The 13,012-nt window shown below is 45.8% G+C and overlaps 1 protein-coding gene across 2 annotated transcripts in view; it reads right to left on the minus strand.

Moving 5' to 3' along the window:
- Slc22a15 (solute carrier family 22 member 15) overlaps positions 1–13,012 on the minus strand; it is a 60,143-nt gene that overhangs the window by 30,385 nt on the left and 16,746 nt on the right. For both annotated transcript variants that reach the window (XM_029475587.1, XM_021157961.2), the window contains exons 3-4: positions 3,180–3,312; positions 2,354–2,518 (exon numbers count right to left, since the gene is read on the minus strand). In XM_029475587.1, the coding sequence (XP_029331447.1) occupies positions 2,354–2,518; positions 3,180–3,312 (298 nt within the window). The remainder of the gene's footprint in view (positions 1–2,353; positions 2,519–3,179; positions 3,313–13,012) is intronic.

Genomic DNA, 13,012 nt, shown 5'->3' on the forward strand with positions numbered 1-13,012 from the left:
AACGTTAGAAGCTACACCCATAAAGTCTCACCAACATTACTGCCGCCCAGAGGTAAGCGGAACTATGGCGATATCAGTGGACATGCCAAGATGGACAGGGAAAAGCCCACAAGGTCTCAACCTTACACGCATAACTCCGGGTACCTGAGGCAGGCTGGGAAGGGGAGGAAGGTCTCCCTTAGGGAAGAGCACACCAACTGCTGCCAAGTGCTCAGCCCTGAAAGCATACATATGAATAACATTATATGGACTGATGAGATTATATTTAGAAGTATATGTGCATATGTATAAACATTTACATAGATGCATACAATAACAATAAAAAGAGGGCATGGATTTGAAGAGGGCTGGGGAGGGACATGACACGAGGGAAGGTCTGGAAGGAGGTAAGGCAAGGGAGAAATGTAATTATAATTCCAAGAGAGTTTTTAAAAATTAGCGACTTAGTTCTAAAGAGTAATCATAATTTTGACATTTAGATGCATTTTTTTCCAATCATAAGGTCAACTTTGTTGCAAAAATATTGTTTGTACCAATGACTGTCAAGTAAATGAAAGTTTTTCTTTTTTAAAAAAGAATCTCCAAGTTATCAGTGCAAATCTATAATCTAAAAGGTAGAGGTTTAGATATAGGCACTCTCCTAAGACAATATTTGAAGCCCCATAGCGTGTGCGCGTGTGGCACAGGGATGTGTATGCAGGTGCTTGTGACTGGCCACGTGGAGGCCAGAGGCTGATTACTGTCTTCCTCTATTGCTCTCCACATTGTGATATGAAGCAGGATCTGTCACTGAACCAGAACTGTTGCCACTTCCCCAGCAGAGGTGACAGACACACACTGCCTGGCTTCTTATGTAAATGCTGGAGAATCTGAAACCAGCGAGTGTTTCACTCACTGAGCCACCTCCTCGGGGGAGGGGCAGCCTTTATGCTGGTTACTTTATGTCAATATAGCACAACCAAGAGCCGTTTTGAAAAAGGGAACCTCAGCTAAGAAATGCCCCCACAGGACTGACTGGACCATTGCCAAGCTTGTGGCGTATTTTGTTGGTTGGTGATTGATGGGCAGTGACACTCCGGGGCTGGTGGTCTTGGGCCCTATAAGCCAACAGCTTGAGCAAGCCATGAAGAGGCAAGCCAATGACAGCACTCCCCCATGGTCGCTGCATGCAGGTTCCTTCCTTGTGTTCCTGCCCTAATTCCCTGGACTGCAGACTACAAGAGTAAAGTGAAATAAACCCTTTCCTCCCCAACTTGATTTTAGTCACGGTGTTTCATCATAGCAATAGAAACCCTACCTAAGACAACCTAGTGAGATGGCTCAGTGGGTAAAGGTGCTCGCTGTCAAGCCCGATGACCTGAGTTCAACCCCCAGGTGCCCCATGGTGGAAGGAGAGAACTGACTCCTGCAAGTTTCTTTCTGAGCATGTGCGTAGGGGCACCTGCGCTCGCACGCATGCACGTGGGAATGCATATACACACAAAATTTTAAATTTGTAAAAATTTTAAACACTTCTTTTTTACTGTATGTGCCACCTTGACAGGATGTTGGAATTATTAGAGATTCAAAATATGGCCTCAACTTAGAAATTTAGCACCAGCAAGAAATGCCCCTATGATGCCCTCTATCAACCAGAGAGAACAGTAAGAACGAGGAAAGCCACGAAACGGGAGTCATTAGGATGAAGTAAGGGGCCTCAGGAGAAAGAGTTCCCTGCCCTTGCCCTGTTTCCCGGTGTCGGGAGAAGTTGATGAATGCTGTTCTGAGCAAATGGGCCACTCGCCACCGTCATCTGGCCACCTGTCTGTGAGGCAGGCCCAGGGAAGAAAGACTCTCACCAGGGAATATGAACATCACGATCTCTGACACCTTGAAGTGCACATGTGAGAGAACAAGTGTGATGCAGGCTGAGCACCCTCAAATCCGAAAACCCCCAATCCCAAATGTCCTGAAATTGGAAACGGTTGGAGAGCTGACACAATTCCTCAAGTGGAAAAAAATAAAAATAAAATCCATTCTTTACCTGGACATGACGGTTTGAACCCAAAATAGAGACACTAAAAATGCCGCATAGCATCATCTTCAGGCTATGCGCATAAAGCAACTATGAAATGTAAATGCATTTTGTGTTTAGAATTGGGCCACATCTCCAAGGCATTTCATTATGCAGAAGAATGTGGAATCCGGAACACTTCGGGTTCCCAGCACTAGGGTACGGAATACCCTAATACACAGAAAACCACAGGGGAATGGAAGGGAAGGCGTGGCTGCCCTTCACTGCTCTCTTCACCTGTAGATCTCAAGTGCCTCAAGTCCAAGTGTGTTTTCTCTCACTGCAAAAGTAAAGCAGTACCTGCAAGTGCCCAGTAGGCGGTGCCCACGCACTCATTTAGCAAGACAAAGGCCACCAGGGACATCCCTCCATTCATCATGCCCACCAAGAAGCGAGTTACTGCAAAGAATTCATATGAGGGGGAAAATCCATTTGCGACAGCAAATAAGATGTCAAGAGCAAAACCTGGGGAGAGAGGAACAATATTCAGTGACCCAGAAGCAAAACAGCATTTGGAGAAAATAATAAATTATATTCATCAGTTTGTAAAAATAAATCTTTGTAAACTTAAATGTCCTGAGATATGTTTTTTTTCCTGCCAATTTGCCTTGAAAATGAGGAAGAAAAACCAAGGCCTGTTTTCTTTGTTTTACAATTTCTGTCAATCACACACCATTTTCAGTTATATGTAATAATGCTAGGAATTGAAAATCCTTGCTCATAGTCGGCCTGTCGAGACAGCTACGCCAGGTCCTATAGAGCTCATTTGAAATAAATCAACACAGAAAAATACAGGGAAATGGAAGGGAAGGCTGTGGCACACCTTCGCTGCTCTCTTTAGAAGCAGGGCAGAGATTACAATTTGGGGGTTGCAGAAAGCACTGTCAAAAAAAAATTTCTTTAACAAAACTATCTGGTCTTAGCCAGGTGAGCTCATTCCAAAAAACTGCTTGGCCGGAGTCGTCACTCGTGCCGCGTGGCTTCGCGCCAATGTAATAAACAGAAGCTCTCTGTCCACCTGCGAACTCACAGAGGACTTTAAGGAAATAACCCCCCTTTGTATTTCCATAACAGTCTTGGGAAAATAAAGCCCCCTATTCAGTGTATGCATATGGTGACAGATTACCTGTGAGATAGACTTTTTTCCTTCCAAATCGATCTGAAAGCTGACCAAAGGAGATAACACCAACAAACACACCACTGAAGAAAAAGGAGCTGGCCGCGCTGACTTTGTAAGATCGGTTGGCAATTAAAAACCACTAGAAGAAAAAGAAAGAAAGAAAGAAACAGAAAGGGGACGATTTAGGCCACAGACAGCAATAGATGCAGTGAACTAAATTAGTCTTGTATACAGCCCAGATTGGGACACCTTACGGCATCAACTGCTCTTAGCCAGAATCTGGTATCATATTCATCTTAGACCATATCCAAGCTTCAGAGATGCTGGAAGCCATTGCTGGAGTGGTAGATTCCCAGAGGATTCTTCATATACTTCTAACAGAACGGACACAGCATGTAAGTGCTAATTGCAGATCTGATTGTTGACTGTGGCTTTATCCTGCATCCATGGCAGTCTTTGGAGAGGAGATGCATTGCTCCATTTCTGTTTTTTTTTTTTTTTTTTTTTTTTTGCTTGATGCCTGCACATCCCAGAGCACATTTAAAGGGACCAGTGAGTAATTCTTTCTTTTAACAGACTAGTGTGTTTAAAATCCCTTGAATACATTTCTCAAAAAAAAAAAAATTAAAATGGGAAGTGGGGCTAAAGAGATGGTTCAGAGGTTAAAGATCACTTGGCTGATCTTCCAGAGGACCCAGGTTTGATCCTCAGCACCCACATGACAGCTGACAACTGTTGGTGGCGCCAGTTGGTTCCAGGGATCCAATGCCATCTTTTGGGTTCTGAGGGCACTGCACAGACATACGTGCAGGAGAAACACTCTGTGTGTGCCATACTCATATACAGTGGAATGTTATCCAACCTTTAAAGCGAACACAGTCGGATTCATGCTACAACCCAGATAAACTCTGAAGGCACTATAGCAAGTGAAACAAGCCAGGCACGAAGGAATAAATACTGCATGAAGCTAGTCACATGAGGTACCTGTACGAGACAAAGACAAGGAGTAGTGGTTGCAGGGACCAGAGGAGGAGGAGCAAGGGAGCCACTGTTTAATGGGATCAGACTTTCCTCTAGAGATGGACACTGGCAATGGCTGCAGGATAGTGTGAATATACTCAAGGCCACAGAATTCTACCCTTAACATTATTCTTTATGTTACGTGGATAATGTCAGCTTTGCGCCATGTACATTTACCACAACAGGAATTCCTAGAGTATGATTATCTACTGTAAGACAATCATGACCTTAGATTCTGATCAGCACCATCTTCTGACACCTGTCTAGGGACACTTAGTAGTAGGATCAGCACAATATGTCACAGAGATAGCAACCTCGGAGGGTACAAGAATCTTCATATTTCATCTTCCCAGTGCCCTTGCAGGGTCACCCAAGAGCCCTTCTTATTGAGAATGCTCAAGTGGCACTGTTCTGGGCCGCCTGACTCTGTTTTTATGTTACCCCTTCTCCAGGCTCGGACACTACTCATTAGGGTCCTCAAAGTACGTCTTCTCTCTCTCTCTCTCTCTCTCTCTCTCTCTCTCTCTCTCTTTCTCTCTCTCTTCTTGCTTCGTATCTCCTATAAGCCTGGACTGATGAAGGTCTCGACAAGACAGTCCTAAGGCTCATGACAGACAGGGTATAATATATGTCAGAATGTCATGTAAGAGTCATGAAGAGAGCTCTGGCACTTGGAGAAGAGTTTTGTTCTGTGAGAAGTTAATTTGTTTTGGATACACCGGTAGTTCTGCAGAAGAATGTTCAGCTAGGAGGAATGAACGTGGTGACATATTCTGAAATGGACAAATGAGACATTAGATGCCATGCTGTCCTGGAGAAGACAGCTCAGCATCCATTACAGGGTCAGCCCTGCTCCTGTGATAGACAGACAGGAGCAGATGGAATTACCCTCCTAATTCAGATACTTGTTATAGTCATCATGTTCTTAATGTTCATGCTTACATGCTTTTAAAAACTGGCTTGCAACTCTAGCCTTCCTTTCTCTGTTCTTTAGGGATTGCCAATCTGTTTAGGTGGACACTGAGCTGGGTCTGTTAATCAGGAAGAAATGAGTATTCTGTTGACTGTATTTACCAAATTTCTCATATCCACTAAAAAGGCTACAGTACTTACTGTCCCTCAGCAACTGAATAGCTGTCAACTTGGACAATGATTTTAGGAAGAAATGGCCCAAGGGACAGTTAGCCAGCAAATTCCAAATCCTGATTCTCAGCCTGCCAGTTCCAAGTGTCAAAGTAATTTCTACTAATCTTTCTTCAAGTCAATGTTGGTTAGGCCCTCACTTCTCCTGGAATTCATTCAAGAATGACCAGAAAAACTGAAAAGCAGATTTTCCTCCCCCAATGCTAACTAGAGAATGGCTGGCTAGAAGATGAGGTATCTCCCTAGCAGAGTTCCATGAAATGGAGTGGCAGAGGCAGGCCATCGGCTGACAGACAGATTTCCACAGCCCTGACCTGACTCTGTTTTATGTGTTTTGCCTTCAGTTTTTCTAAAGTATCATTTACATTCTTGTTACTTAGCTACTATGTGATCTAAAGGGTTTTTTTACTTGATCCAAACTCAACTAAGATAAAGTAAGACAGGGTCCCTGTATCTTGAAGACGGTTCGCAGATTTAGCTACCTGGAGAGGGTTGGAAGACGAGCTCAGTCGCTAGCTCATTTTCTTACCCAATGGTTGATATTTAGTGTCAGGATAAGAGCCAAACCAGGAAACCATCAGGACATAAGAAATTAAACTATAACAAATCAAAATATAATGATGACCCTGACATTTTCAAGAAACATTTTAATGAATCTTAGATTTTAAAAATCAAAATGTGTCAGTCATTCAAGTCCTTACTGGCTGGAGATTACTGAAGTGGTTCTTCCCTCATTTTTTGTTAATGGCAGGGCAAATTTTAAAGCAACCAGAATGAATATTCTCTGTACACTAATTCATTTCAAATTGAGCAATCGCTTGCAAAGCCAAAGTATGAAGGCCCCACTGTCTCTCTATGTATATTAATAGGAAAGAAACTCTTTTTTATTTATTTTATAATTAGGTATTTTCTTCATTTACATTTCAAATGCTATCCCAAAAGTCCCCCAGACCCTCCCCCCCCACACTCCCCTACCCACCCACTCCAACTTCTTGGCCCTGGCATTCCCCCCATACTGAGGCATATAAAGTTTGCAAGACCAAGGGGCCTCTCTTCCCAATGATGGCTGACTAGGCCATCTTCTGATACATATGCAGCTAGAGACACGAGCTCCAGGGGTACTGGTTAGTTCATATTGTTGTTCCACCTACAGGGTTGCAGACCCCTTTATCTCCCTGGGTACTTTCTCTAGCTCCTCCATTGGGGGCCCTGTGCTCCATCCAATAGCTGACTGTAAGCATCCACTTCTGTGTTTGCCAGGCCCCGGCATAGCCTCACAAGAGAGAGCTATATCAGGGTCCTTTCAGCAAAATCTTGCTGATGCATGCAATGGTGTCAGCGTTTGGAGGCTGATTATGGGATGGATTCTCAGGTATGACAGTCTCTAGATGGTCCATCCTTTTGTCTCAGCTCCAAACTTTGTCTCTTCTCAAGACAAACATGTTTATCCCGTCATGTTGACCTGACTCAACAATCTACACCCATTTTTGTGCATGTGCTCTCTCTAATCACTAAATAGAATGCTTGAGTATTTGTTGTATTTATTTCAAAATGGATTGGAAGGGCCTGGTGGCAAAACCAGATAGCATAGTTCACTCCCCTACAGAAAAATAGGCCTGAGAGGAAATCAGGCATAGTGCAGGCCAGAACCAGGAGCAGATGCCTCTACCATAAAAGATGAAAGGAATGTAAATATGTCTAACACAGGTGCGAGCCCAGCTCCAGGTGCTCGGCGGAGCCTTCCAACTCGCAGAGAGGGGTGAGGCGAGGAGAATGAAGGTGGACTTACTCTTGGCTGAGTATCAGAGTCATGCTTGGGAGAGGGTTTTGTTCAGTATTCAAGCTTGCTTGGTTACAGGCTGAGGATAGAGGGCCACTGAAGTCTGGGTACGTGGAGGGCAAATCTACCCTGGTCGCAAACCAAGTGTGGGACAGAGATGGCAAGCTGACAGTGGTGAGACCCAAGATGTAAACATCCCACTCCCTCTTATTAATTAATAGGAAAGAAAGACCATGAGGACAATTATTTTCATCCCCAAATGCTTAGTGAGCCAGGCTGGTCTGGATAAAATGGGGAAGAGAGCGATTCAAGTTAGTTGTGGAGACCTGGTGTTCACAGGGTTGGAGTCTGGGAACAGGAATTACTACTGAATGGAACAAACCAATCAAACACAGAGAAAAGCTTGCTGATGAGTTTTAAAGAACATCATAAAACGTGTCTTCAGCATGTCTTGAATGCATCAAACCTCGTGCTTTATGGAGATGTCAAATCTATCATTTCTCTGACATGGCAGAAATATCATCATCTGAAAAAACAGAATAACCGACGTACTTCCCTAAAATGGACTCCCTGCTCAGGCATAACCCTAAAAGCAAAGTTAGCAGCCAAGAAATGAAAAATACAGACATCAAGGAGCTGTCAAACAGGCGGGCTGCACACTTTACAGCTAGATAATTAACCAACAGACTTTTCCACATTCTTCTCCTGTCCCCACAGCTACCCTGCAAACACAAGTGACAACATACCGGGGAAAGAGTTTCTATTTTTAGCCCTCAACCTGTGTTCTGTTCAGGAAACATGCAGGGAAATCAGCTCTCAGAAGGAAATTAGGAACTAGTAGACTTGTAACTTAGAGCAGCGATTCTCAGCCTTCCTAACCGTTGTGACTCTTTAATACAGTTCCTCCTGTGGTGGTGACCCCAGCATAAATGTACTTCTGTTGCTACTTCAGAAGTGTAATTTTGCTACTGTTATAAACTGTAATGTATATCCGTGTTTTCTGATGTCTCTGTTTTCTGATGGTGTCAGGCGACCCCTGTGAAAGGGTCATTCAACCCCAAAAGGGCTGTGACCCTCAGATTGAGAACCGCTGACTTTAATTTTAATATTGCTGGAAAGTAAGAAGCTGGGGGTGAATGCTATGTGGCCTCTGTGCTTAGAAACAGAAGGCTGTTGGGAGGAAAAAGAAGACACTGTTTTAAAGTCACCTTCCACCGTGATTTTTATTGTAATTTTTCATTTTCGGCTTGCCTTATGTCCCAGGGTGTGCCTCCTTTCATGGTATGTGTGTCTTAAATATGAATGCCCCAAAATGTTTCTGGCTTTTTACTGGGTTTGTATCATTGCTGTAAGGATCTGACCTTTCCTTGTACATTGCTAGACCCCTGCCTTCCCCTCCCCCACCTCCATCCTCCCCATCACTGGACTCCTGTCCGTCCTCGTAACTATGTCCACACCCCACCTGACCTTCCTCAGCAGGCTGTGTGCTGTACTCAGGTCTCCACAGGACATCAGGTGTCACTATTTTCCTTCCATACTGCATAGTGTGGGGCCACCCCATCCTTCCCCACTGCCCCAGTACACAGAAGGCCCTCCCTACTGGCATTGAGAACTTCAGTGTGTGCAGCCTGACTCTCAGCAGTGTTGGAATGTCACAGGTCACAGGTCTGTCTGTTTCATGTCCCCCACCCCCACCCCCACCCCATGGCCTAAATGACCCACTCTCCTCTACTTTTGTTTATCCTCCTAGTTTATGGTGACATTTTATGGGACAGTAGTTGGGAGATTTGATCTCAAACACAGACCCCTCTTTTCAAAAGGAGCTGTGCCTGGTAAGCAAAGAGCTGAGCACAGTAGGCTTTTACAAGAATTAGGTCATTCCCTCCTCCAGGGAAACCTGGACCTCTCTTGTTCCCCTTGTTTTGGCCCAGGGCAGGTGATGACTGCATCACCCACCTAAGAGTGACACGTGACACACAGCCTACCTTGCAAGAACCCAAGTGGGGACGTGGCTTCGCTTCCAAAGCAAAGCAAACATTTCTATTTGTGCCAGGAAGCCTTATTGCTGTAAGGATCTGACCTTTCCTTGTACATTGCTAGACCCCTGCCTTCCCCTCCCCCACCTCCATCCTCCCCATCACTGCCTTCCCCTCCCTCATCTCCATCCTCCCCATCACTGGACTCCTGTCCGTCCTCGTAACATATGTCCACACCCCACCTGACCTTCCTCAGCAGAACGGGCCCTCTCTTCTCCTTGTCACATCTTCCCACATTTCCTTCTTCATGATGCCGAGTGAGCCTCGTGCTCCCCTGTCTCTCAAGTGATGCCCTGAGCTTCCTGGGGGCACACTGGAAGCCTGTGTGCTAATCTCACAGTGCCTGCCAGCACGAGTCGAACACTCACTGAATTGTGTGTGTGAGGGTGAATGCTGCAGTCTTACAGGCATCTTCACAAAAAGAGGACTTCTGTTTCTGTGTCTGGCTGACCTTGAACCCGAAGTGCTCCTCCTGCCTCTCTCCTCTGACTGCTGGGATTCTGAAACGTGCTACTGTGCCTCCTGGCACCTTTACTGCCAGCCTTGCAGCTTGAGTTTACTAGAGTGCAGAAACGAGCTAACTGGCCACTTTGCCTTCAGGGCCACCGAGGGACATTTGGAGTTTGAGGGGTCATCTTCTTTCTATGGTCAACCTGGCATTTAAACTACTTTATCTCATGTTCATTAATACGTAAGTATTTCTACTAAGCACAATACCCATCATCATATAAAAAGCAGTGCCACGGGTGGGCACACAGTGGGTCAATGAATCTATGAGACAGGCGGTGACTCCAGCAGGCTAAAGAGGCATAGCACCCCTCACCTGCTGCTGAGTCTCCTCTGAAAGGTGGACTTGTACTGGGGCCCTGTATATTTCACAAGTACCACCTCAGCTTTCCAAGAAATGGGGGCCAACCCATGGCCATTCAGTCCACCTGGTCAACATGCACAGGAAGACAATGGCAGCTCTCTGGTTGTCATGGCAGGCCACCTAAACACGGGCACACAAGACTGGCCTATACCCACTGATCCAGCACCCTGCATCTTGAAGACACACTTTGGGAAAGTCAAGTTATAACAACCACCTCCATGCCCAGACTCCTAGCGCATGGATATTCCAAGACTGCGGAGCCAGAACAGACAGCAGTTTCCCAACACCCCAAGGAACGACCTTGAGGGCCCTGCAGGACCTTGAGTGGGTACTGATAGCAATTCCACACAAGCATCATCGCCAACCTCTTTGCCCTTGTCTTCTCCATAAAAATTACAAATGGCTTTGTGCAGGAAAACCTCACAGATCAGGTAATGAGAGCTCCCGAGAGTGGGGTGTACTTGGACCGGGCATCTCCAGAGCAGTTTCATGGTGATTAACTAACTTGCTTCATTTCCATGTTGTTGTCACTCTGAATCACCACTTAATGGGTGAAGTGTGCAGGCGAGAACAATCCATAGCACAGGCGTAAGGAAGCAAGACATTAAAAAAAAATTAGCCCCTACAGCAATTAATTGCAGTGAATTTTTCAAATACTTTTAATACTCTGCCTTCTGACCCCAGAGTCTGGCTTGGGGAAAAGTATATTAATCTCAAGATAATAGTCAGTCAACTTCAGCTCTTCAATATCCACAATGATATTAAAGATTCCAACCTTGTGCTTTTTTTGGTTGCAAACATTAATTAAGCATGATAATTGTGCGTCTCCATGATATTTGGTATTTTCTGTAGGAGTCAGAGCTCAGGGAATAATTTGAATACAGCAGACAGCAATTTGCTACATAAATCCACCCCAATGGCTATTAGCTCATTTGAGAATAGTCAGGACTGCTAGATTAGAAGATTTTTTAAAAATTAAATACCGTGTTAATCACATAACCTTTTATTCACCCTTTCCAAACCCTTCATAAAACAGTTCTTCAAGATTAAGTACAATAAGATGTTGGTGGAAGCGATAAACTGTGGATTTTAACACAATACCCTAGATTGTGGAGTTCCGTGAACACTATCTTGATATCTCTGTACACAGGTAAAGAGAACTTCATACCTTATTTTATTTGGATTTATTTAATAGGCTGAGGGAATGTGTGCCCACCCCCATGCCTTTGTCAAGGTCAGAGGACAGTTGCTGGTTTCCTCCATCTCCGTGGGGTAGGTATCAAGCTCAGGTTCCCACACTTAGCAGCAAGGGTCCTTCCTCTCAGCCACCATCATGCTGGCCCAAATAATTCAGACTAAATAATTTCAACAAGAGCCAGGTCTTGGACTATGCATATGCCACAGGCTGCTTCAGTGTGAAGACTGAAGGGGGAGCTGAGATCGAATCAGTGCTGAGGGGAGTGGAGGTGGGCTTGGAGCTGTACTTCAGCTGCTAGTGAAATGAACCCGGCTTGGTGCACAGCCTGGTGAGTGGCTGGCATGATCGGCCCGTGCTCCCCACCATGGCTGGACCTTTTTCACCAGCCATTAATCTACACTGATGCCAGTCCTCGGCTGGATGGTGGTTTGGAGTCAAGAGGGAGGGGCTGGAAGCCACCACCTGTACCAACCACATCAAGCCATCCCAGCAGACCTCTAAGGTGCCAGGCAGGAGCAGCCTGAGAGCTCCCATGTGGCTCACGTACTCTGGACGAGGAGACAATGTACATAAGGCAGATGCAAGTGCTGTCCCTGACCCTTCCAATAAAGTAAGACTTGGAGAAAAAGAAATGATTCTATGTTTCAGTTATGTCTTCCCGAATCTCCACCAGAAGAGAGGAGTGTGTGACATGACGCTGCCAGGCTCCACCTGCTGAGGGGCAAAGGACTTGTCCCTTTCCTCTTCTCTCCCCTTTCCCCGCTGTGGCTTTCTTCTCCTTCTCTCCTAACCCTGTCCCCTTTTTGTGACAGGATCTCATCTTCAGTCCATGGTGGCTTCAAACTCATAATTCTCTACTCCTTGAATTCTGGGGTTACAGGCATGTTCCACCATGCCCAGTTTTTTCATTAAACATCTCTGTGGTGATGGGAAGCAGGTTCCTTCATGTGGGTTAACAATAAAGCAGGGCAGAAGCCTGGCCTCTCCCACTGGCCAGTACAGGCTTGTGTGTGCAAGACAGCTACCCAGGCCCTCCACGTGTCCAGAACAAATCCCCTAAGTCATATCTCCTCGGAAAAGGCAAGTGTCAAATACCGTTCATAGACAGTTGCTTCCTTGCCTGTCTGCTCTGTGCCTCAGAAGGATCACAGGAGTCAGGGGACAGGCTCCTCCCTTTACTAGCAGTGCACACTGAGCAAGTTCCCTGGCCACTCCAAGAATGCATCACTCTTGTTTCTCTATTGTTCCAAGAGGCACCCTCTAGCAGGTGAGTGGCAGCGGGAAGGTACTCCTTTTATTCGGTCTTCTGTCTGATGTGTGTGTCCCACAGTCTCCCCATAGTCACCTTGCTTGAATGCACTGTCACCAAACTGCCCGACCATATTTTCATTCCTCACTTCTTGCCACTTCAGTGAAGTTAATACACAGCTCAGGAGACTGAGTGGCTGGTCACGTTTCCAAACAAGGGCTTCTGGAGCTGGAGCAGAGCTCAGCTTAGCCCTCTCTTCAAGGACAACAACAAAGTCCCTGCTCTTGGATATGATAGGGATGGATCAGTGGCCTCATCAGTTAAAAATGCATGCTGCTTTTGTTGGGGGCCTGGGTTTGATTCGCATGCACATTGGGCAACTCACAGCTACCCAGCTCCAGCTACTCCAGCCCCAGGGCATCCAATGCCTCTGTCTCTCTGCCTCTCTGCCTCTCTCTCCCTCCCTCCTCTGCCTCTCTCTCTCTCTCTCCCTCCCTCCTCTGCCCCTCTCTCTCTGTGCCCCCTCTCTGCCCCCTCTCTCT

The sequence above is a fragment of the Mus caroli genome, chromosome 3 (assembly GCF_900094665.2).
Source record: "Mus caroli chromosome 3, CAROLI_EIJ_v1.1, whole genome shotgun sequence".
Lineage (NCBI taxonomy): Eukaryota > Metazoa > Chordata > Mammalia > Rodentia > Muridae > Mus > Mus caroli.